The 26,801-nt window shown below is 43.7% G+C and overlaps 1 protein-coding gene across 1 annotated transcript; it reads left to right on the top strand.

Annotated features, from left to right (window-relative positions):
• The first annotated feature begins 695 nt into the window (after window positions 1-695).
• Window positions 696-14,159, top strand: FAN1 (FANCD2 and FANCI associated nuclease 1). The gene is made up of 13 exons (XM_015872516.3): window positions 696-2,176; window positions 4,027-4,167; window positions 5,164-5,359; window positions 6,268-6,501; window positions 7,000-7,131; window positions 8,226-8,334; window positions 8,981-9,100; window positions 9,913-10,077; window positions 10,894-11,065; window positions 11,423-11,526; window positions 12,345-12,539; window positions 12,879-13,007; window positions 13,868-14,159. Exons 1-13 carry the CDS (start codon window positions 919-921, stop codon window positions 14,003-14,005), a joined length of 3,093 nt encoding a protein of 1,030 aa, XP_015728002.2. The 5' UTR covers window positions 696-918; the 3' UTR covers window positions 14,006-14,159.
• The last annotated feature ends 12,642 nt before the right edge of the window (window positions 14,160-26,801 follow it).

The following is a 26,801-nucleotide window of genomic DNA, read 5'->3' on the forward strand; positions in this document are numbered from 1 at the left end:
TCATTCAATAACAAAAACTTGGTGACAGTTGCCAGATCTGTAACTTTCTGATGTGACTTACAGGTGCCGGCTATAAGCTGTTGCTTTTTTATGCAATGTTTTTATATAGTAGAGGTGTAACAGTATTAAGTTTTCAGTTTGTAGTCTAGGGATGCAACTCTACAGTTGGGTATGTGCCTGTTCTGAGATTAAAACCTTAAGGCTGCTTTAGGATGTGAAAGTTTCCTTGAAGAGCGTGACTGCCTCTACCTTCACCCACTCCTGTCAGCAATGAAGGATCGCTTCCTTCAAAAACACATAGCAAACAGACGATTGAAGATGTACGTTAACCTGTGTTAAAAAGTGCCATGTTATTTGCTTTTTTATTTTAACACCACCTCAGCTGTGCCGCTCCTGCACAGTCGTGGTGGTGGACTCCTCCAGGAGCAGATTCCTCTCCGAGGGGGGCAAAGTGTGAAGCAGGGACCCCACAGCTGCTTTTAAGGCAGCCTGTGCTGTTGTACTTAAAGCGCTTTGATTAAGGCAGAGCTATTTGGGCGGTACCGGTAAGCGTTACCCACCTGATTCACTCCGCAGTCTCCCAGGTTGTTGAGCAGGGTTTCCCCTCTGCCGGCCTTATCCTTTGACGTTGCCGCTCTGCGCTCAGCTGTCCGTGCCTGCCGCTCGCTCGGCGCTGCGCTGCACGACCTGCCGCCGGGCGCTGCGGGAATGTTGGGCCTCAGGCGGCGGGTGCGGTAACGTGAGCGGGGTCGGAGCAGCCGTGGAGGCAGCGGGGCAGCGCTGCGAGGCCCATGGGTCGTGCAAAGACTGCTTGTCTCTTTCTTTCTGTTCTTTTTTTACGTGTTTAACTGTTGCAGAAGGAGCGAGCATGCGCTGAGCAGAGCTGCCTGTGCTGCAGAAAGGCGCTGAAGTGCCATCATGTCCGAATCCAGGTTTTCAGGAAGGAGAAAAGCCCAACTGGCCTTGTCGCCGAGCAGAAAGAAGAAGAAAAAAGAAACGGCGAGGAAAGTGGAAGATAAAGGAACGCCGGCCGTACCTCCGCCATCGTCTTCTATCATTTCATTTTTCAACAACGTCCCCCCTGCCAAAGTTTCCTGTCCCGTGTGTGGGCAGATGGTGCCGAGGTACGGGATTAACCAGCACATGGACGAGCTGTGTGGTGCTGGTGATGGTGGTGCAGCACTTGTTACCTCCCGGAGCCTGCCAGGCACACCTGTGAGCGGTAATAACAGCCCACATTGCTCAGAGCCCTCACATCGCAGAACGAGCCCTTCCCAAAGCAGTGTGCTGAAAACAGGAGGGAGGGCAGCACTGCAGGTTAGTCCTTATTTTAGCAGTGAGGGTTCAGGCGGTGATGTTTACACAGAGCCACAGGAGCAAACAGTTAAAGTCGTCTCGTTGGGAAGCTTGTCATCTAAACTGTCCAGAAGACGCTGCATGCAGAGAGGAAAACAGATCGTGTATAAAGAGATGGACTCCTCACCTCCAGCTGCTCACAGCGTGTGCGATGGGGCTGCAGCACTGGGTGACAGTGCTGATGAGATCTGTGCCGGGCATAGTTCTCAGAAAGAAAATGAGCTTGTTCAGAGAGTGCACCAGGAGCAGAATCCCTCAGAGGAGGAGTCTGAAGTTCAGGCTGAAATAAATGAAGATAATAAGGGAGATCTTACAGATGTTGCACAGTCATCATTACTGGCTCATAACAACAAAAGAGTGCTGCTTGATGCAAGGAACTCCAGAGTTGGAAGTAGATGTAAAGGCGTGGTGCTCAGTCCTAGTAATTCTCAAACACATCTGGCTGTTGGTACATCAGCAGAGCCGGTCAGCAGTTCAGAGGTTGAGGCACAGCCTCGTGCTCAATATGTTCTGTCTTCAGAGGTGGAAGTGAACAGTGACTCACAAAGCTGCTGTAATGGCAGTGATGAACAGCTGCTTCCTGTGGAAGTTCTTGAAGACTTAAACTATGAGTTTAATCATAATTTATTGGAAAATATGGAGTCTCTAAATTCTGTTAGTGATATTTTAAGTAAAATAAATGAGATTAGCTCTCCTGGTCACCCATATTACCTCCGAAACTTTTTAATGGTGTTGCGAGCAGTGTTGGAGAATGAAGATGATGTGAGACTCTTTGATGAGCAAGATATGAACGTTATTACTAAGTTCTGCCAATTATCAGGTATCTGTTTTTATATTGTCATGCTGTCTGTTGTAGAGAGAACTGTTTCATAGCTTTGAGTGAAGAGCACTGTACCAACAGGCAGTTCAGCTTGTTAAACTTAATGGAGGCTCCTTTTTCTCAGGAGACGTGTCCCTCCAGGAGCTTCCTGCAGGTAAACTTAGCAAATGCTGCTTTAATGGAATGTAATAATAAACAGGGAAGAGATGGGTGAATTGGGGAGAGAATTTAATATATGTATATATATGATTGTGTGTATATCTGACATTTATCTTCCTCTTTTTTCTCTCTAGAGATTAGATTTAGGTTAGATAGGAAGAACTTTACAGAAAGGGTTGTTAAGCACTGGAATAGGCTCCCCAGGGAGTCACTGTCCCTGGATGTGTTTGAAAACCATTTGGATGTTGTACTCAGGGACATGATTTAGTGGAGGGTTGTTAGTTAGGGTACTATGGTCAGGTTGTGGTTGGACTCAATGATCTTCAAGGTCTTTTCCAACCTGAGCAATTCTATTCATTTTTTGCTGCACTGCTGCTGTTTCCCCGTTTTTATCGTTTTGCAGACTGGAAGAAAACTATCCTAATTATTTAGAGCTCCGTGTTCTTTAATGTTTGTTCCTAGAAAGTCCTAACAATACTGTTTGTATGTGCTTTTTAGGAAAAATAGAGCTCTGATGAGTAGTCTCATGTTCCTTAAAAATAAAGAAAGAGTAAACACACATTTGTCTCTTCAGGGAGCACTTAAGCTGTGGTCAGGCAGCCTGCAGAAAAGACCTTCTGGTCTTAAGTCAAGCAGCTAGAAGACCATATTAGCATTATTCATCTGTCCTAGTGGAAAAGTCAGCGGAGTTAACTCCAACCACATAAGAAGATGGTTGTTAAAAAAGGGTGAAGAAACTCTAGGGGAGGAAGTAGACCTCTACATTTACTCATTTCTACAGTGATTGTTTCATTACAATTAAATTGTTTTAGATTGTATTGTAATAATTAAATGCAGTGACACTGAACACTTTAAATAGTGCTAATGTAAGTTAAGACTATCATAAGTAAGATGAGCTGATAACATAGAACTTTATTTATCAGGAATCAGCAAAGGCCACTTGGCAAGGGATGGTGAGCCAGCAGCATTAAGTCAGTAGATAATGAATTCTGGACAAGTGATGGAACACTTTTTCCTTCAAGAAACCTTGGACAGAATACTTGAATAGTTCAGGTAGATGAGAGATTTGTCACATTAGTCGTTTCTACCCAAGCAAGTGTTGCTTCTCAGTTATCATAACAAGAAAAAGCGCATACACTTTTAAAATTATTTATTTGCTATTCATTTCTATTTTTTAATTGTTATTCAAATCCTTTAGAGAAAAAGCAGTCCTCACGTGCCTTTCCTGAATTGCAGGCTGATTTTTGTCAGATTCCACGGTGCAAAGAGAGGATGTTGGTGTGTTACTCAGCCCTTTTCTTCCAGATTTGCAAAATGGGGAGGTAACCCTACAGAGAAAATAACAAGCTGAGGTGTCTGAATGTATTTGTCTCAGTGAATTGATCCTGGAAACTTTCTATTAAAAAAGGCTGAAGAAGTCTGCTCAAGAACCAGAGAACAGTTCATTACCTATCAAGTACATTGTGATAATTGTCTATGAAACTTAGAGTCTGATAAGCAATGATTGCTTTGCAAAATACTTTCTGTTATTTTACCAAGTTTGTCTTCAGAACACAAGCAGGTTTAAAATGTGTTTTAGAACATATCTGCATCAAAGTTCTTTTTGTAGGTAAGGTAGTGATTATGCATAGTGTCAGGTTCTGGAATTTAATTATCTTATTTTCCTTCCTTGTTGCAACTAAAATTTGCAGTTGGTGGCCAGAAGTTGTATGTGAGACTTTTTCAGCGCAAGCTGAACTGGTTAAAAGTGAACAAAATTGAGTATGAAGAGATAGCTGTGGATTTGTCACCAATAATCGAAGAACTGGTTGAAGCCAGATTTCTGCAAACAGGTATGGCCTGCATTAGTAAGTTTTAAAGGTATTATAAATAAAACATGGAGTTGTGGCATGTTAGCATTTAATGTATTACATACTTATCCTTCCTTTGAGAATCAGAAGAGCAAAATAACTAAAGGTTTTGGGTCCATGAACCCTATGTTATATTATGTTAATAATTAAACAGTTAGTGCATAGTAGAGAGATGGTAGGGAGAGGTGAATAAATGTCTGTGTCACTGATGTGTCTTTTAGGTCTTACTTGCCCTCATCAGCCTCATCTCAGACCCTGAGCTGTGCATCATCTGCACATTGGTCCAGGAGCTCCCATTAGTATCTCTCAGTTGTGCCAGGAGCTGTCTTGCAGGCCCACCTGTCTTCAGCGCTGTCATCGTTTGCTGGGTGGACCTCCAACCAGCACTTCCAGTTTGTTTCTAGTCTTACCTACAGCCATTTACTGTGGATGGGACTCAGACCTAAGCTGTAGGCTTGTTTCTAACTCAAGGTCCAGCTCATCTTTTAGATGAACCGTCGTGTCTTTCCTGGGGCTGCTCGTAGAAAGTATTACAAGGACTTCTGATCTGCCCATGCTCTCATTTATGGTGGGACCACACAGGTGGATGGTGAAGGCACTGAACATGCTGTGATTACCCTTGATTCCTGTCTGACTGCTCCCTTTGGAGCAGCCCTGCTCATGCTTCTCCCTGGCAGTCCATTTGTTTTTTGCACTGGGCAAAGTTTCAGTTATCAGGAAGACTGAGGCTCTTCCTGAGCAGCAGTTTGTGTAACCTAGCAAAATTTCTTTGATTTTGCATTGCTTTACCAAGGGATTTTTTGATTGGACCTTTGAAGATAATGAATTTAATGCTGGACTGGGCAGTATCAGTAATATATTTTTGAAGAATCTAAGTCATTAAATTGGGTTACATCAATGTGGAGTACTTTGAACTGTTGCTGCTTGAGTGTGTAGGTATATCACATAACAAATGCATGTGGATTGTTTTATTTCTAGAATCTGAACTGGAAGACCTGTGTGAAGGTTTGGATTTGCTTTCTGCCCCTGAACTAAAATCTTTAGCAAAGATCTTTCACTTGCCAAACCCAAATGGCCAGAAACAGCAACTTGTGGATGATTTCCTGAGGTTGGCAAAACAACGTTCAGTCTTCAGCAGGAATCATGCTGGTATTGGAACTGTTATTTTAAAAAGGTACCTCGTAAGCTGTTTGAATCTGTAGTGAAGTTTTGCAAGTGAATACACGTTATCCTTTGAAGAACTCAATCAACATGCTTTTTGATGAGAGTTCAGTCAATTTAGATATAAAAGAAGGCAGTGTTAAGTATTGATTTACAGGTTACTGACTTCTAATTTCTGGATCAAACAAAAGGGGAAGAATCAGACCCTTTTTAAAACAGGATAACACTTTTCTGCTCTGGACAATATTATCCTCATTTTGACTTAAATTGTATGAAGGAGGATTGAGGGAAAAAAATGTATCCAGGAAATGGAAAGGAACCTGGTAAACTTAAATTCCAAAAACACCCCCTGCCCTTCTCCAAGAAAAAAGGCTGTTGTTATCTTGTCTGTATGAAATGACTTTATGAAGATTCTAAACCACAGGATTTAAAGTTTTGATCATTAAACACTGCCATAACAACTAACCACAATTGGATGCATGTTGGCAGTGCCTGCCATAGCAACAGGAGTGGTTGCACCCAAAGGGCAGTTAGTTCCAATTATTTTTTATTTTTATTAGTTAATGCATTTTCATGTATTCTATGTTGATTCTCAAGGGGCTTTTTTGGGGGAAAATCTGCAAGATTGATTAGGCCTGAAACAGGCTTCCCAGGGCAGTGGTCACAGCCCCAAGCTGCTGGAGTTCCAAGAGTGTTTGGATACAGCTCTCAGGTGTAGGGTTTGCATTTTGGCAAGTCCTATGTGGAGCCAGGACTTGGTGGACTTGTGAGTCCCTTCCAACTCAGGATGTTCTTTGAAAATGGAGTTTACACGGTAGATGATGTGATAACAAAACAGTTCTTATAATGCATTTGAATATTTGAATGTTTATTCGCGGTGGGGAAAAATGATTAGTGTAGTCTCTCTTCTTGTTCTTCCAGGGCAAAGGATCTGGCTGGAAGATCAGTCAGAATTTGTAAAAGCCCTCGAGCTGTCTTCTCTCGAATCCTGCTGCTATTTTCACTGTCTGAGTCAGTGGAGGATGAAGAAGCTGGTAGTGCTGGTCAAGGCCAGCTCTTCACAGTTCTTATGGTAAACACGGGACGTGTGGTATTCCCCAGTTACACTGTACATAGGAAAACACAAGTCTTTCAGGACAGAGAAGATCTTATCAGGTAGGGGGAGCTTTGGCAATTTGGAAGTCTATTTTCTTTTTGAGAAGCCTTACTACAATACTTACATAGGCAAATAAGATACTTCTGTAAAACTACAGATAATAAGTAGAATAAGTAGTGAATAAGTAGAATTGCTCTTCTGCAGTGATTTAAGGTGTTTCTCTGTATCTGTGTTACACTTGTAACTCACAATAGCTTGTATTATTTGGTTAATGGTCATCTGCTGATGAAAGGTGTTTCTGATGCTGCTGTGATGATTATGAGAACAAAATCCTGAACAAAACTAAAAATGCGTTCCCTGGTTTTATATGTATTTTAAAATGTAACATCTGCATCCTTGCTGATTGTACAAGGTTAAGAATAAAGTTGACTGCATGGTTCAGTGGCTTTGGAGACTGGGAGGGAATGTTTAGAAAGTATTGTACGAGGGAATTGATCAATTTTTAACTGTAAATGCTTCTTGATTCTAAAGCAGCAATTATGTTTTTGTTCCCCTAGGTATGCAACTGCTGCTCACCTGTCAAATGATATAGCCACTGCAATGGTAAATGGGAACTGGGAAGAAGCTCATCATCTGTATGTGTGTGCAAAAGAGACCTGGAACAATCTGAAAAACCATCCTTCCTTGAGGTAGTACGCAGGAAACTGCTGTAGTGTCCTTATAAGACTGTTAAGTGTATTGTCTTTTGGTTTGGAAAGAGGCCTTTAAACTTATTCAAGCCTAACAAAATTAAGCAGCGTTAATGTTCTTGAAAGCTTTGAACTTCCTGGCTGTTTGTTTAGCTTTTAAGTGCTATATATGAAAAGCCTTTTATTTTTTTTCTAAAGCCTTGGGAATGAATTGGTAGGCATGGACGAGGCACTCAAACATTTCTGTTCCACATGCCAGTGTGGGAGAACAAGAGCCTTATTTTTCCCTTGTCATAGTTTGGTTTTATGGCTTTTAGGCCAGTAACAATCAGCAGAGTTTAAAATTCACTGTGAACAAAAGAATGTTGCAAAGGTTATGGGAAAACATACTGGGTTATTCATCTGTTGTAACTTTCAAGTGTGTGTCATTCAGGAAGCATTACTAAAGATCTGAGAGCTGAAGTAATGTGTACTGGTTTTGAAGCATCCTTCATTGGTGGTTGTTTTAATTATTTTGATTTCTGGCTTAATGATGCACTGAAAGTTGAAGTGTTAAATTTGACATTGTATTCATTGTCATTGCAATTGATTTAAACTTGTATTCATGGAGAGCGACGTGGAGGTCTGTTCTGTTTCACACCGATGGCAGTGTGAAATTGGATGTGAAATATTTAAATATTTCAGTAAGTTCTTGGAACATAGAGGTGCCTGCACAGAAGGTGTTCATCATCCTCAGGGCTGGAAGTGCTTGTTACAGCCTTTCCCTTTTTGTTTAGCTGAGTTTCTGAAGTGATCCTTCTGACTTCAGAGAACAAGTTGGCAGTAAGAAAACATGATGTAATAGCTTCTTATTTTGCATCTGATGCAGAAGTTGTTAATTAACAATTCTGCTCCTCTTGAATCAAAAAAACAGGTGACACAAATGCAGCTTACTATCACTGCCTTAGCAGACATTTGGGGTCTTGTCTTTGCAGCTGTAATACTCAGTTAATATATAAGACATTTCATGTTTTGAATGCTTTAGTTCTTATTTTTGTAAGGGTGTTTGTTTTAAGATGAATTAAAATGGCTCCTGAGCTGCTCTCACTTTTCAGCTGTCACAGAGTTCTACCCGAGTATCTGCGACATTTCACAGTTGGCTGGAAATACACAAGGATACTTTCTCAAGGTGTTGAAATTTTGCAGAGGCTTCACATGTATGAGGTAAAGTGATGAAGTGAACAGCACAATGCTTTAACTGTAGCATTATACATTGCTTTGTACTTCTGATGTGGATGGCAAATGGTGATGATGTTTGCAATAGCTTCATACCCTTCTCTTTAACGTGTTACTTGTAAGTATACGGTGTCTCTTTTTTTGCTGCTTGAGAAGCTATTGGAGGAAACCCAGATTTTAAATATTGCTTTTATTTATGCTTATGCCTTAGAGATTTGCCACATGTAATATGCTGTAGGATTGTTTCTGAGACATTATTTCATTGTTTGAAGGTATCTGTTTTGCTAGTTTGGTTATTACCCTTAAAAATGAAAATTCTTGGAAGAGAAGTCTTGTGGAATCTCTGGCCTTTTCACCTGAGATATCAAGTTCTCCAAAGGCCTCTGATTTATGTGATACAGTAAAACAGATTATTCTAAAAAAGGCTTTGGATATTTTACTTTGGTTAGCTATAGAAATAGAGTTCGTAACTTATACCCAGGCAACTGAATACTTGGGTGCAGAAGTAAAAATATTGTTTGAATCGTGCAAAGTTTTAATAGTACCATAAAGGAAAATGATAAGCGAATTATATAATGGAACTTCAGCTTGGTTTTCTAGCTTTGCTAATGGAGATATACTTTGGTTGCTGCAGGCAGCAGTGCAAGAGCTGCAGACGCTTTTGGCTCAGGATGTGTATTGTACTGACAGCAGGGGGCGGTGGTGGGATCGCCTTGCTCTGAATCTGCATCAGCACTTGAAAAACACCAAGCAGGTATCTTTCCTACAGTGTGGTATATGGCTGCAAACCCTGCAGGTGCTGGGTGGAAACATAAGAAGGAACTTTTTTTCTCAGAGGGTGGTCAGGCACTGGAGTGGCTGCCCAGGGAGGTGGTGGAGCCGCCATCACTGGCAGTGTTCAAGAAGCACCTGGATAGAGAGCTGGATATGGTTTAGGGGTTTTCTTTAGGTATGTTAAAGGGTGGATGGTTGGACTAGATGATCTTATAGGTCCTTTCCAACCTTATGATTCTATGATTCTATTCTATGAGTTAAAAATGTTGTTTCATGAAAGGAGCAGCTGGATGGGTTCCTCTGGAAATACAGATATTAAAAATCCCAAAGTTAAGTAACCAGTTGCTCCATATTTTCTGCTGTGTTAGATTATGAGGTTGTTAAAAGGAAATACTGTTGTAGGTGGTCTGGTTTCTGCAGTGTCTCTTCTGCATCTTGTAACTTCACATCAGGTTTTTTCCAAATTTCAAATTGGAAATTGTACAGAAGAGTGTTAGTCTTTAACCTTTTTCTGGTCATTTATGTAGAATTCCAACTCACTCAGTCTTACATTGATCAGTGCAAATGGAGAATAATTCCTTTGTGTCACACACAGAATTTGAATAAAATAGCCTTCCAATGCAAAATAAAATGATAAAACTTTATTAGATGTGTACTAAACCTGGCCCCATCTTACATCCTGGGTTTTATATTCATATGCTCTCTGAATCAGTTAGTCCTTTGGGCTTGGTAAGAACAGACAGATTTGTGTCAGCACCTTTCTAAGGTGCTGCTTACGTTGTTCCTTACTAGGCCGTTGATTGCATTAAGAATGGACTGGCTGACCCGTTTGTGCGGACAGGGCACCGTCTTGCTCTCTACCTGCGGGCTCTGCGCATCAGAGACTCACCGAGCTGCAGGCAGTTCAGGTGCCTTTTTCAAGATCTGCCAGACATAACTGTGGAGGATGTGACACACGTAAGTAAAGATACCGGGTACTTCTGAAACATACAGACTCCATAAGTCTTTCCTGTTCTGACAAGAGGTGATGTGGGAGGCTGTCAGCATGGGCTGTTCACCAACTGCTAGCTTACTCATGCTGTAGGAAAGTGAATACGAATGTGTTTCTGAAGCAAAAATGTAATGTACAAAATGCTCTTGTACAAATCTTAGCAGATAGAAACCCTATGAATTTACCACTGACACCCTCAGAACTTCTCTGATGGAAGTCAGAGTCTGAGCAAGAAGTCTGGGCATTGCTGCTGATATGCTCAGCATACGCTGTATGTGAGAAATAGTTACTGGATGTTGCAAGCATAAGGTTAATGGCACAAGAAAACACAAGGGTTTATTTTTCACAAATATACACAATACAGTTATGCAATATAATACGCTGTCATCATATTGGAATGATTCTTTTCCTTCTTTCTGCTGTTGCAAATTGATTTGTGTCCAGGCAAAGTCAGAGCAGAGCCCCTTTCTCCCTCAGCATACCTCCCCATAGCCCTGCTCATCTCAGACCAGAATCTCTCCTGTTGTCCGTATTCTTTCCTCCTGGTTTTGCAGATGGAGATAATAACATTCCCTTCTGCTCAGCATTTTTGGGTAATTTTTTTTTTCTTAAAAACTGTCCAGTTTATAAAAGCTTATTTCTTTTAACAGAATGACTCTGGGGGAATAACCAGCCAAATTTTACATGGTTACTTCCAAAAGTCAATCTAGTTCTGGTTTAAAAAAAAAAAAAAAAGAAAATACAGGATGCTGGAAAGTAACTACCAGGTTTCATATTTTCAGGTTACAATCAAGGGAAAGATGTGTCCTCAAACAGGACTGGGAAAGTCTGTGTTCCTAATGGAGGGTGTCAGCGATGAAGAAGAAGGAGGCAAAGACTGCAGTGTATCCACAGTCATGTGCTCTGTTGAGGAACTTGCATTAACTCATTACAGACAGAATGGTTTTGATCAGGGTAAATAGTAACTTTTTTTTATACAGTTATCTAACTGTGAGAGCAAAGAACTGAATTACTAAGCAGTTTAGGTAATTAACTAGACCTGATTTTTGTCTGATTGTATTCCCTCCTCAAAATGCTCTGTATTTTCCAGCTGACCTTTCTGGCCTTTTTTGCTGTTCTTCATGAGCAAAAGGCAGTTTTGAAATGGTTTTTGCTAGGAAAAAAAGAAAAGTCTCCTATAAACTTCTTTGAAAATCACTTCTTTTGCCTTTCTGATCTCTGAACTTCATAGGAAACTGTTGTAGAAGTTAATGATGTTTCCATTTTTAGGACCAAAATAATTGTATTTTATTGTGAAATTTTGCCTTTCAGGTATTCACGGAGAGGGTTCAACATTTATTACGCTGTATGGTATTCTAATGTGGGATATCATTTTCATGGATGGCATACCCGATGTCTTCAGAAATTCCTATCAGGTATTTTTGAAAGGCTGTGTTTATTTAATTCCTTCACCCATGTTGCTGTAGGTTCTGTAGCCATGTTAACGCTCTCATTCTGGACTGGATTCACATTTTAGTCTGAGGGACTTTTCAGACAAGGCTTGGTGTTAGTTGTTCTGTGCTGTTATATGGGGCTTGTTGCTTTGCTAAAGGGCTTCTCAGTGACAGAGTGCCATGTAAGTCTGGACTGACTGTCAGATGGAGTGGGATTGATTGGGTTAAATGCAGATAGCCTGTATCTGAGCTCACTGGTTACAGTGTTCTTAGTAACCAGTGGAAGAACTTGTATTCCATTGTATAGATCATGTTTGAAGATAACACATTACATTAAAAATATATTTTCTTCAATAACTTTTAAAAGGAAATGCATTTTCCTTTAATTTCAGGTTTTGGATTTGTTAATGTCCACCCCCATTGAGGTGGGGTTGAGGTGGGACACCTCACAGCAGCCTTGATCCTGATTCCAGATCCCACCTACAGCCCTTTGTATTCTGTGAATTAAAGAGACCTTTGACTCGAGTTAAAAAACAAAACAAAATAATAAAACAACAGCATGGGTTAAGATGAGGCCAGCGTTTGCTGCACTGTCATCAACTGTTTGTTGTAATATACAATTTTTTCCCTAATAATTGAGGTGGACTCATTCGAGTTAAATTATCTGTAAACAAAGTGGTAGTTCAGGTGAAGAGAAGTGTAACGCAGGGCACTGTCATTCCCGTAGTCACTGCTTTGCCAGCAGGTCCTCAGCACTGTCTTGCTGATGTTCTCTCTGGATTTGTTCACTTGCCATGCAGATGTTCCCCCTGGATTTATACACTGACTGCTTCTATGAGAACAGGAGAGATGCCATTGAGGCCAGGCTCCAGCTGCTTCATGAAGCTTCCTTGGACACACTGGCAAACTTAATTGCTGATGTCTGGACCACTCAGGAGGGAAAAGCAGCAGCACTGGTTAACTGGGGACTTTTTAGTTCCCTCCAGCAGGTTCAGGTAAATAACTCTTGTCCAGAATGGGCGCTCTGTGTTATTAAGCTCCCATATGGCTTCAGAATGCTCAGAAAATGAGCAAGCTTGACCTCATGCACTGAGAAAACAAATCACTCCCTCACTGATGGTGAAGGGGAGCTGAGTGGGGACTTCAGCACAGTTCTCACTAATGCTAAGAAGTGCTGTTACCCTTTTCAGACATGGCCACTTTTCCTACAACAATCGTTAAGGATCACAGAGGGGAAATTGCTGTATATAACTGGCCATAGAATATTCTTGTGGGGATTGAGAAATGGCTGTACAGGAAAGTGAAACGGTCAGCTGTGTGAACTTCTCTTACAGAGCCTCGTCTCAAGCCTTGGAGGAATGTTTCTGAGTGGTGTTTTTAGGCGGCTTTCCAAAGATCTGCGCCATTGCAGAGGGGGGCTTCCTGATCTGGTTGTGTGGAGTACTCACAGCAATCACTTCAAGGTACAGTAGTAGATAGATGATGTAGTGCTCAGTGGGTCCTACCTAAAGACAGGTACAACAACTGCTACTTGTCAGTCTATACTAACTGTATTTCTCCTGTTGTGGTGGAGCTAAACCCACTGCTCCTCTGATCAGCAGCTGTATGGCAAATAGCGGTTGATTGCTTACCTGATGTTTCATCACATTTTTGGTGTTGCTTTTATGGTTGTAATAAAAACCAGCAAGAGAGGGCTAGGTATTGTTGCAGAATAGATCTGTTAGATTAAAATTACAGTAAAGCAACTGTTATTCAATAAATCAGCTGTGCAGATTCTGACTGCTGTTCACAACGGCTGCTAAAGTCACCACTCAGAAATACATAGAATGCTGCTACCAAAAACAAGGAGTAATCAGCCATGGTCTGCATCTTGTGCTCTAGTGGAATAGAGCTAGAAGACTATTATCTTGTAAAAGCATCTTGTTATGCTTTTATAAAGCACAGCTGAATACAGAAGTTCTCTGAAGCAGCTGCTGTACTTGATGCTGCTCAGTTAAAGCTGGAACTGTGATACTGGAGATGAATGGCAGTTAAGGTTGGTAGAGGATCCGTGGTTCTTGATCACTTATGACCAGTTCCTCTGATTGCTTTGGTGAGTAATTAATTAATACATAAAATTTCATTGTCTATCAGTTAAGCTTTTTTAGGGATGTGAATTAATCATTTAGCTCCTACTGGTCTACCATTGTGTTAAATCTGTAATTTTAGTTGCAAATAATAGCCATAAAAGAAAGTTATTCACTTAATCTGCAAAATGAACGATTTTTAAGTTCTTTCAGACATACATACGTACTCAGCTAATATCACACCCATTTCTCTGTAGCTGGTAGAAGTGAAAGGTCCCAACGATCGCCTGTCCCACAAGCAGATGATCTGGCTGAGTGAGCTGAAGAAGCTGGGGGCTGCTGTAGAGGTTTGTCACGTACAAGCAGTTGGAGCTAAGAGCAAACGTCTCAGTTGACAGAAGGTCTCTCAACCACATGGGTAACTTGGCTGTTTCTAAGGATGTGGCATGTCACACACTAACGATTATTGCTGCTTAGTGCACAAAACATTCTAAAGAATAGTATGAGTTACTGGCTGTAGATCAGTAGAATAAAGCATTTTTTTCTATACACATTTCATAACTGATTCTATGGAGGGCAATGGAGTGCCTCTGCCACTGTAGAGAAACAGCTGCAGACATGGTTTGTACCATTATTTGTACCACTGAGAACCTTCTGTAGCATGAAAAAGAGTGGCAGAGTCACACATGATGGGGACAGTGTGGCAGTGGACACACATAGTGTCCAAAACACATTCACGCACACAGTGTCGGATTTTCACGCACTCACAAGCGTAGTGTCAGATTTTTCACACACTCACACACAGTGTCGAATTATTCACGTATTCACACACACAGTGTCGGATTTTCACACACTCACACACACAGTGTCAGATTTTCACACACACACACTTACACACAGAGTTGAATTTTTCACGCACTCACACACTGTCGGATTTTCGCACACACACAGTGTCGTATTTTTCACGCACTCACGCACACAGTGTCGGATTTTCGCACACACACACACACACAGTGTCGGATTTTCACACACACACAGTGTCGGATTTTTCACGCACTCACACACACACAGTGTCGGATTTTCACACACACACACACACAGTGTCAGATTTTCACACACACACACACACAGTGTTAGATTTTTCACGCACTCACACACACACAGTGTCAGATTTTCACGCACTCACACACACACAGTGTCGGATTTTCACGCACACACACACACACAGTGTCGGATTTTTCACGCACTCACACACACACAGTGTCGGATTTTCACACACACACACACACACACAGTGTCGGATTTTCACACACACACACACACACACAGTGTCGGATTTTCACACACACACACACAGTGTCGGATTTTCACACACACACACACAGTGTCGGATTTTCACACACACACACACAGTGTCGGATATTCACGCACTCACACACACACAGTGTCGGATTTTCACACACACACTCACACACACAGTGTCGGATTTTCACACACACACACACACACACAGTGTCGGATTTTTCACGCACTCACACACACACAGTGTCGGATTTTCACACACACACACACACACAGTGTCGGATTTTTCACACACACACACACAGTGTCGGATTTTCACACACACACACAGTGTCGGATTTTTCACACACACACACACACAGTGTCGGATTTTCACGCACACACACACACACAGTGTCGGATTTTTCACGCACTCACACACACACAGTGTCGGATTTTCACACACACACAGTGACGGATTTTCACACACACACACACACACAGTGACGGATTTTTCACGCACTCACACACACACAGTGTCGGATTTTCACGCACTCACACACAGTGTCGGATTTTTCACGCACTCACACACACAGTGTCGGATTTTCACACACACACACAGTGTCGGATTTTCACACACACACACACACAGTGTCGGATTTTCACACACACACACACACACACACAGTGTCGGATTTTCACGCACTCACACACAGTGTCGGATTTTTCACGCACTCACACACACAGTGTCGGATTTTCACACACACACACAGTGTCGGATTTTCACGCACACACACACACACAGTGTCGGATTTTTCACGCACTCACACACACACAGTGTCGGATTTTCACACACACACACACACACACAGTGTCGGATTTTCACACACACACACACACACACAGTGTCGGATTTTCACACACACACACACAGTGTCGGATATTCACGCACTCACACACACACAGTGTCGGATTTTCACACACACACTCACACACACAGTGTCGGATTTTCACACACACACAGTGTCGGATTTTTCACGCACTCACACACACACAGTGTCGGATTTTCACACACACACACACACACACAGTGTCGGATTTTTCACACACACACACACAGTGTCGGATTTTCACACACACACAGTGTCGGATTTTTCACGCACACACACACACACAGTGTTAGATTTTTCACGCACTCACACACACACACAGTGTCGGATTTTTCACGCACACACACACACACACACACACAGTGTCGGATTTTCACACACACACACACACACACACACAGTGTCGGATTTTCACACACACACACACACACACAGTGTCGGATTTTTCACACACACACACACACACACACTGTTGGATTTTTCACGCACACACACACACAGTGTCGGATTTTTCACACACACACACACACACACACACACAGTGTCGGATTTTTCACACACACACACACACACTGTCGGATTTTTCACGCACTCACACAAACAGTATCGGATTTTCACGCACACACACACACACACAGTGTCGGATTTTTCACGCACTCACACACACAGTGTCGGATTTTTCACGCACACACACAAACAGTGTCGGATTTTCACGCACACACACACACAGTGTCGGATTTTCACACACACTCACACACAGTGTCGGATTTTCACACACATACACACACACAGTGTTGGATTTTCACACACACACACACACACACAGTGTTGGATTTTCACACACACACACACACACACACTGTTGGATTTTTCACGCACACACACACACAGTGTCGGATTTTTCACACACACACACACACACACACACACAGTGTCGGATTTTCACGCACACACACACACAGTGACGGATTTTCACACACACACACACACACACACACAGTGTCGGATTTTCACGCACACACACACACAGTGACGGATTTTCACACACACACACACACACACACACAGTGTCGGATTTTCACGCACTCACACACACACACAGTGTCGGATTTTCACACACACACAGTGTCGGATTTTTCACACACACACACACACAGTGTCGGATTTTCACGCACTCACACACACTGTCGGATTTTCACGCACACACACACACACAGTGTCGGATTTTTCACACACACACACACACACAGTGTCAGATTTTCACACACACACTCAGTCGAATTTTTCACGCACTCACACACACACACTGTCGGATTTTCGCACACACACAGTGTCGGATTTTTCACACACACACACACACACACACACAGTGTCGGATTTTCACACACACACACACAGTGTCGGATTTTTCACGCACACACACACACACAGTGTTGGATTTTCACGCACTCACACACAGTGACGGATTTTTCATGCACACACACACAATGTCGGATTTTCACACACACACACACACACACAGTGTCAGATTTTCACACGCACTCACACACACAGTGTCGGATTTTCACGCACTCACACACACACACACACACAGTGACGGATTTTCACTCACACACAGTGTCGGATTTTCACGCACTCACACACATAGTGTCGTATTTTCACACACACACACACACAGTGTCGGATTTTCACACACACACACACACACACACACTGTCGGATTTTTCACGCACACACACACACAGTGTCGGATTTTCACACACACACACACACAGTGTCGGATTTTCACACACACACACACACACACAGTGTCGGATTTTCACACACACACACACAGTGTTAGATTTTTCACGCACTCACACACACACAGTGTCAGATTTTCACACACTCACACACACACACAGTGTCGGATTTTCACACACACACACACACAGTGTCGGATTTTCACACACACACACTTACACAGTGTCAGAATTTTCACGCACTCACACACACACACAGTGTCGGATTTTTCACGCACTCACACACACACAGTGTCAGATTTTTCACGCACTCACACACACACAGTGTCGGATTTTCACACACACACACACACACACACACAGTGTCGGATTTTCACGCACACACACACACAGTGTCGGATTTTTCACGCACACACACACACACACACATAGTGTCGGATTTTCACACACACACACACACAGTGTCGGATTTTCACACACACACACACACAGTGTCAGATTTTCACACACACACACACACAGTGTCGGATTTTTCACGCACTCACAAACACACACAGTGTCGGATTTTTCACGCACACACACACACACACACACACAGTGTCGGATTTTCACACACACACACACACACACACACAGTGCCGGATTGTCACACACACACACACACACACACACAGTGTCGGATTTTCACACACACACACACACACACACACACACACACACACACACACACACAGTGTCAGATTTTCACACACACACACACTCAGTGTCGGATTTTTCACGCACTCACACACACACAGTGTCGGATTTTCACACACACACACACACACACACACACACACAGTGTCGGATTTTCACACACACACACACACACAGTGTCGGATTTTCACACACACACACACAGTGTCGGATATTCACGCACTCAACACACACAGTGTCGGATTTTCACACACACACAGTGTCGGATTTTTCACGCACTCACACACACACAGTGTCGGATTTTCACACACACACACACACACACAGTGTCGGATTTTTCACGCACACACACACAGTGTCGGATTTTCACACACACACACAGTGTCGGATTTTTCACGCACACACACACACACACACAGTGTCGGATTTTTCACGCACACACACACACACACACAGTGTCGGATTTTCACACACACACACACACAGTGTTAGATTTTTCACGCACTCACACACACACACAGTGTCGGATTTTTCACGCACACACACACACACACACACACACACAGTGTCGGATTTTCACACACACACACACACACACAGTGTCGGATTTTCACACACACACACACACACACAGTGTCGGATTTTTCACACACACACACACACTGTCGGATTTTTCACGCACACACACACACAGTGTCGGATTTTTCACACACAAACACACACAGTGTCGGATTTTTCACGCACTCACACACACAGTGTCGGATTTTTCACGCACACACACAAACAGTGTCGGATTTTCACGCACACACACACACAGTGTCGGATTTTCACACACACTCACACACAGTGTCGGATTTTCACACACATACACACACACAGTGTTGGATTTTCACACACACACACACACAGTGTTGGATTTTCACACACACACACACACTGTCGGATTTTCACACACACACACACAGTGACGGATTTTCACACACACACACACACACACAGTGTCGGATTTTCACGCACACACACACACAGTGACGGATTTTCACACACACACACACACACACACACAGTGTCGGATTTTCACGCACTCACACACACACACAGTGTCGGATTTTCACACACACACAGTGTCGGATTTTTCACACACACACACACACAGTGTCGGATTTTCACGCACTCACACACACTGTCGGATTTTCACGCACACACACACACACAGTGTCGGATTTTTCACACACACACACACACACAGTGTCAGATTTTCACACACACACTCAGTCGAATTTTTCACGCACTCACACACACACACTGTCGGATTTTCGCACACACACAGTGTCGGATTTTTCACACACACACACACACAGTGTCGGATTTTCACGCACTCACACACACTGTCGGATTTTCACGCACACACACACACACAGTGTCGGATTTTTCACACACACACACACACACAGTGTCAGATTTTCACACACACACTCAGTCGAATTTTTCACGCACTCACACACACACACTGTCGGATTTTCACACACACACACAGTGTCGGATTTTTCACGCACACACACACACACAGTGTTGGATTTTCACGCACTCACACACAGTGACGGATTTTTCATGCACACACACACAATGTCGGATTTTCACACACACACACACACACACAGTGTCAGATTTTCACACGCACTCACACACACAGTGTCGGATTTTCACGCACTCACACACACACACACACACAGTGACGGATTTTCACTCACACACAGTGTCGGATTTTCACGCACTCACACACATAGTGTCGTATTTTCACACACACACACACACAGTGTCGGATTTTCACACACACACACACACACACACTGTCGGATTTTTCACGCACACACACACACAGTGTCGGATTTTCACACACACACACACACAGTGTCGGATTTTCACACACACACACACACACACAGTGTCGGATTTTTCACGCACACACACACACAGTGTCGGATTTTCACACACACACACACACAGTGTCGGATTTTCACACACACAGTGTCGGATTTTCACACACTCACACACACACACAGTGTCGGATTTTCACACACACACACACACAGTGTCGGATTTTTCACGCACTCACACACACAGTGTCGGATTTTCACACACACACACACACAGTGTCGGATTTTCACACACACAGTGTCGGATTTTCACACACTCACACACACACACAGTGTCGGATTTTCACACACACACACACACAGTGTCGGATTTTTCACGCACTCACACACACACAGTGTCGGATTTTTCACGCACTCACACACACACAGTGTCGGATTTTCACACACACACACACACACACAGTGTCGGATTTTCACGCACACACACACACAGTGTCGGATTTTTCACGCACACACACACACACACACATAGTGTCGGATTTTCACACACACACACACACAGTGTCAGATTTTCACACACACACACACACAGTGTCGGATTTTTCACGCACTCACACACACACACACAGTGTCGGATTTTCACACACACACACACACACACACACAGTGCCGGATTGTCACACACACACACACACACAGTGTCAGATTTTCACACACACACACACTCAGTGTCGGATTTTTCACGCACTCACACACACACAGTGTCGGATTTTCACACACACACTCACACACACAGTGTCGGATTTTCACACACACACAGTGTCGGATTTTTCACGCACTCACACACACACAGTGTCGGATTTTCACACACACACACACACACACAGTGTCGGATTTTTCACACACACACACACAGTGTCGGATTTTCACACACACACACAGTGTCGGATTTTTCACGCACACACACACACACACACAGTGTCGGATTTTTCACGCACACACACACACACACACACAGTGTCGGATTTTCACACACACACACACACAGTGTCGGATTTTTCACGCACTCACACACACACACAGTGTCGGATTTTTCACGCACACACACACACACACACAGTGTCGGATTTTCACACACACACACACACACACAGTGTCGGATTTTTCACACACACACACACACTGTCGGATTTTTCACGCACACACACACACACACACACACACACACAGTGTCGGATTTTTCACACACACACACACACAGTGTCGGATTTTTCACGCACTCACACACACAGTGTCGGATTTTTCACGCACACACACAAACAGTGTCGGATTTTCACGCACACACACACACAGTGTCGGATTTTCACACACACTCACACACAGTGTCGGATTTTCACACACATACACACACACAGTGTTGGATTTTCACACACACACACACACACACAGTGTTGGATTTTCACACACACACACACACTGTCGGATTTTCACACACACACACACAGTGACGGATTTTCACACACACACACACACACACACAGTGTCGGATTTTCACGCACACACACACACAGATACGGATTTTCACACACACACACACACACACACACAGTGTCGGATTTTCACGCACTCACACACACACACAGTGTCGGATTTTCACACACACACACACACAGTGTCGGATTTTCACGCACTCACACACACACACACAGTGTCGGATTTTTCACACACACACACACACACACACAGTGTCAGATTTTCACACACACACTCAGTCGAATTTTTCACGCACTCACACACACACACTGTCGGATTTTCGCACACACACAGTGTCGGATTTTTCACACACACACACACACACACTGTGTCGGATTTTCACACACACACACACAGTGTCGGATTTTTCACGCACACACACACACACAGTGTTGGATTTTCACGCACTCACACACAGTGACGGATTTTTCATGCACACACACACAATGTCGGATTTTCACACACACACACACACACACAGTGTCAGATTTTCACACGCACTCACACACACAGTGTCGGATTTTCACGCACTCACACACACACACACACACAGTGACGGATTTTCACTCACACACAGTGTCGGATTTTCACGCACTCACACACATAGTGTCGTATTTTCACACACACACACACACAGTGTCGGATTTTCACACACACACACACAGTGTCGGATTTTTCACGCACACACACACACACAGTGTTGGATTTTCACGCACTCACACACAGTGACGGATTTTTCATGCACACACACACAATGTCGGATTTTCACACACACACACACACACACAGTGTCAGATTTTCACACGCACTCACACACACAGTGTCGGATTTTCACGCACTCACACACACACACACACACAGTGACGGATTTTCACTCACACACAGTGTCGGATTTTCACGCACTCACACACATAGTGTCGTATTTTACACACACACACACACAGTGTCGGATTTTCACACACACACACACACAGTGTCGGATTTTCACGCACACACACACACAGTGTCGGATTTTTCACGCACACACACACACACACACATAGTGTCGGATTTTCACACACACACACACACAGTGTCGGATTTTCACACACACACACACACAGTGTCAGATTTTCACACACACACACACACAGTGTCGGATTTTTCACGCACTCACACACACACACAGTGTCGGATTTTTCACGCACACACACACACACACACAGTGTCGGATTTTCACACACACACACACACACACACACAGTGCCGGATTGTCACACACACACACACACACAGTGTCGGATTTTCACACACACACACACACACACACACACACACACAGTGTCAGATTTTCACACACACACACAGTGTCGGATTTTTCACGCACTCACACACACACAGTGTCGGATTTTCACACACACACACACACACACAGTGTCGGATTTTCACACACACACACACAGTGTCGGATTTTCACACACACACACACAGTGTCGGATATTCACGCACTCACACACACACAGTGTCGGATTTTCACACACACACTCACACACACAGTGTCGGATTTTCACACACACACAGTGTCGGATTTTTCACGCACTCACACACACACAGTGTCGGATTTTCACACACACACACACACACAGTGTCGGATTTTTCACACACACACAGTGTCGGATTTTCACACACACACACAGTGTCGGATTTTCACACACACACACACACAGTGTCGGATTTTTCACACACACACACACACAGTGTCGGATTTTCACGCACACACACACACACAGTGTCGGATTTTTCACGCACTCACACACACACAGTGTCGGATTTTCACACACACACACACACACACAGTGTCGGATTTTCACACACACACACACACACACACAGTGTCGGATTTTCACACACACACACACACACAGTGTCGGATTTTCACACACACACACACAGTGTCGGATATTCACGCACTCACACACACACAGTGTCGGATTTTCACACACACACTCACACACACAGTGTCGGATTTTCACACACACACAGTGTCGGATTTTTCACGCACTCACACACACACAGTGTCGGATTTTCACACACACACACACACACACAGTTTCGGATTTTTCACACACACACACACAGTGTCGGATTTTCACACACACACACAGTGTCGGATTTTCACACACACACACACACAGTGTCGGATTTTTCAAGCACTCACACACACACACAGTGTCGGATTTTTCACGCACACACACACACACACACACACAGTGTCGGATTTTCACACACACACACACACACACAGTGTCGGATTTTCACACACACACACACACACACAGTGTCGGATTTTTCACACACACACACACACTGTCGGATTTTTCACGCACACACACACACAGTGTCGGATTTTTCACACACACACACACACACACACACACACACAGTGTCGGATTTTTCACACACACACACACACAGTGTCGGATTTTTCACGCACTCACACACACAGTGTCGGATTTTTCACGCACACACACAAACAGTGTCGGATTTTCACGCACACACACACACAGTGTCGGATTTTCACACACACACACAGTGTCGGATTTTCACACACATACACACACACAGTGTTGGATTTTCACACACACACACACACAGTGTTGGATTTTCACACACACACACACACTGTCGGATTTTCACACACACACACACAGTGACGGATTTTCACACACACACACACACACACACAGTGTCGGATTTTCACGCACACACACACACAGTGACGGATTTTCACACACACACACACACACACACACAGTGTCGGATTTTCACGCACTCACACACACACACAGTGTCGGATTTTCACACACACACAGTGTCGGATTTTTCACACACACACACACACAGTGTCGGATTTTCACGCACTCACACACACTGTCGGATTTTCACGCACACACACACACACACACAGTGTCGGATTTTTCACACACACACACACACACACAGTGTCAGATTTTCACACACACACTCAGTCGAATTTTTCACGCACTCACACACACACTGTCGGATTTTCGCACACACACAGTGTCGGATTTTTCACACACACACACACACACACACACTGTGTCGGATTTTCACACACACACACACAGTGTCGGATTTTTCACGCACACACACACACACAGTGTTGGATTTTCACGCACTCACACACAGTGACGGATTTTTCATGCACACACACACACAATGTCGGATTTTCACACACACACACACACACACACACAGTGTCAGATTTTCACACGCACTCACACACACAGTGTCGGATTTTCACGCACTCACACACACACACACACACAGTGACGGATTTTCACTCACACACAGTGTCGGATTTTCACGCACTCACACACATAGTGTCGTATTTTCACACACACACACACACAGTGTCGGATTTTCACACACACACACACACACACACACTGTCGGATTTTTCACGCACACACACACACAGTGTCGGATTTTCACACACACACACACACACACAGTGTCGGATTTTCACACACACACACACAGTGTTAGATTTTTCACGCACTCACACACACACAGTGTCAGATTTTCACACACTCACACACACACACAGTGTCGGATTTTCACACACACACACACACAGTGTCGGATTTTCACACACACACACTTACACAGTGTCAGAATTTTCACGCACTCACACACACACACAGTGTCGGATTTTTCACGCACTCACACACACACAGTGTCGGATTTTTCACGCACTCACACACACACAGTGTCGGATTTTCACACACACACACACACACACACACAGTGTCGGATTTTCACGCACACACACACACAGTGTCGGATTTTTCACGCACACACACACACACACACATAGTGTCGGATTTTCACACACACACACACACAGTGTCGGATTTTCACACACACACACACACAGTGTCAGATTTTCACACACAGTGTCGGATTTTTCACGCACTCACACACACACACAGTGTCGGATTTTTCACGCACACACACACACACACAGTGTCGGATTTTCACACACACACACACACACACACACAGTGCCAGATTGTCACACACACACACACACACAGTGTCGGATTTTCACACACACACACACACACACACACACACACACACACACACAGTGTCAGATTTTCACACACACACACACTCAGTGTCGGATTTTTCACGCACTCACACACACACAGTGTCGGATTTTCACACACACACACACACATACACACACACAGTGTTGGATTTTCACACACACACACACACAGTGTTGGATTTTCACACACACACACACACTGTCGGATTTTCACACACACACACACAGTGACGGATTTTCACACACACACACACACACACACAGTGTCGGATTTTCACGCACACACACACACAGTGACGGATTTTCACACACACACACACACACACACACAGTGTCGGATTTTCACGCACTCACACACACACACAGTGTCGGATTTTCACACACACACAGTGTCGGATTTTTCACACACACACACACACAGTGTCGGATTTTCACGCACTCACACACACTGTCGGATTTTCACGCACACACACACACACACACAGTGTCGGATTTTTCACACACACACACACACACACACAGTGTCAGATTTTCACACACACACTCAGTCGAATTTTTCACGCACTCACACACACACTGTCGGATTTTCGCACACACACAGTGTCGGATTTTTCACACACACACACACACACACACACTGTGTCGGATTTTCACACACACACACACAGTGTCGGATTTTTCACGCACACACACACACACAGTGTTGGATTTTCACGCACTCACACACAGTGACGGATTTTTCATGCACACACACACAATGTCGGATTTTCACACACACACACACACACACAGTGTCAGATTTTCACACGCACTCACACACACAGTGTCGGATTTTCACGCACTCACACACACACACACACACAGTGACGGATTTTCACTCACACTCAGTGTCGGATTTTTCACGCACTCACACACACACAGTGTCGGATTTTCACACACACACACACACACAGTGTGGGATTTTCACACACACACACACACACAGTGTCGGATTTTCACACACACACACACAGTGTCGGGTATTCACGCACTCACACACACACAGTGTCGGATTT

The sequence above is a fragment of the Coturnix japonica genome, chromosome 14 (assembly GCF_054131305.1).
Source record: "Coturnix japonica strain WE chromosome 14, WE-NBRP24, whole genome shotgun sequence".
Lineage (NCBI taxonomy): Eukaryota > Metazoa > Chordata > Aves > Galliformes > Phasianidae > Coturnix > Coturnix japonica.

Coding starts and splice junctions, on each gene's coding strand:
- FAN1 (XM_015872516.3), top strand. CDS start 919: ATGTCCGAATCCAGGTTTTCAGGAAGGAGAAAAGCCCAACTGGCCTTG. Junction 6,502..6,999: donor GACAGAGAAGATCTTATCAG/GTAGGGGGAGCT, acceptor TTGTTCCCCTAG/GTATGCAACTGCTGCTCACC. Junction 13,008..13,867: donor CTCACAGCAATCACTTCAAG/GTACAGTAGTAG, acceptor ATTTCTCTGTAG/CTGGTAGAAGTGAAAGGTCC.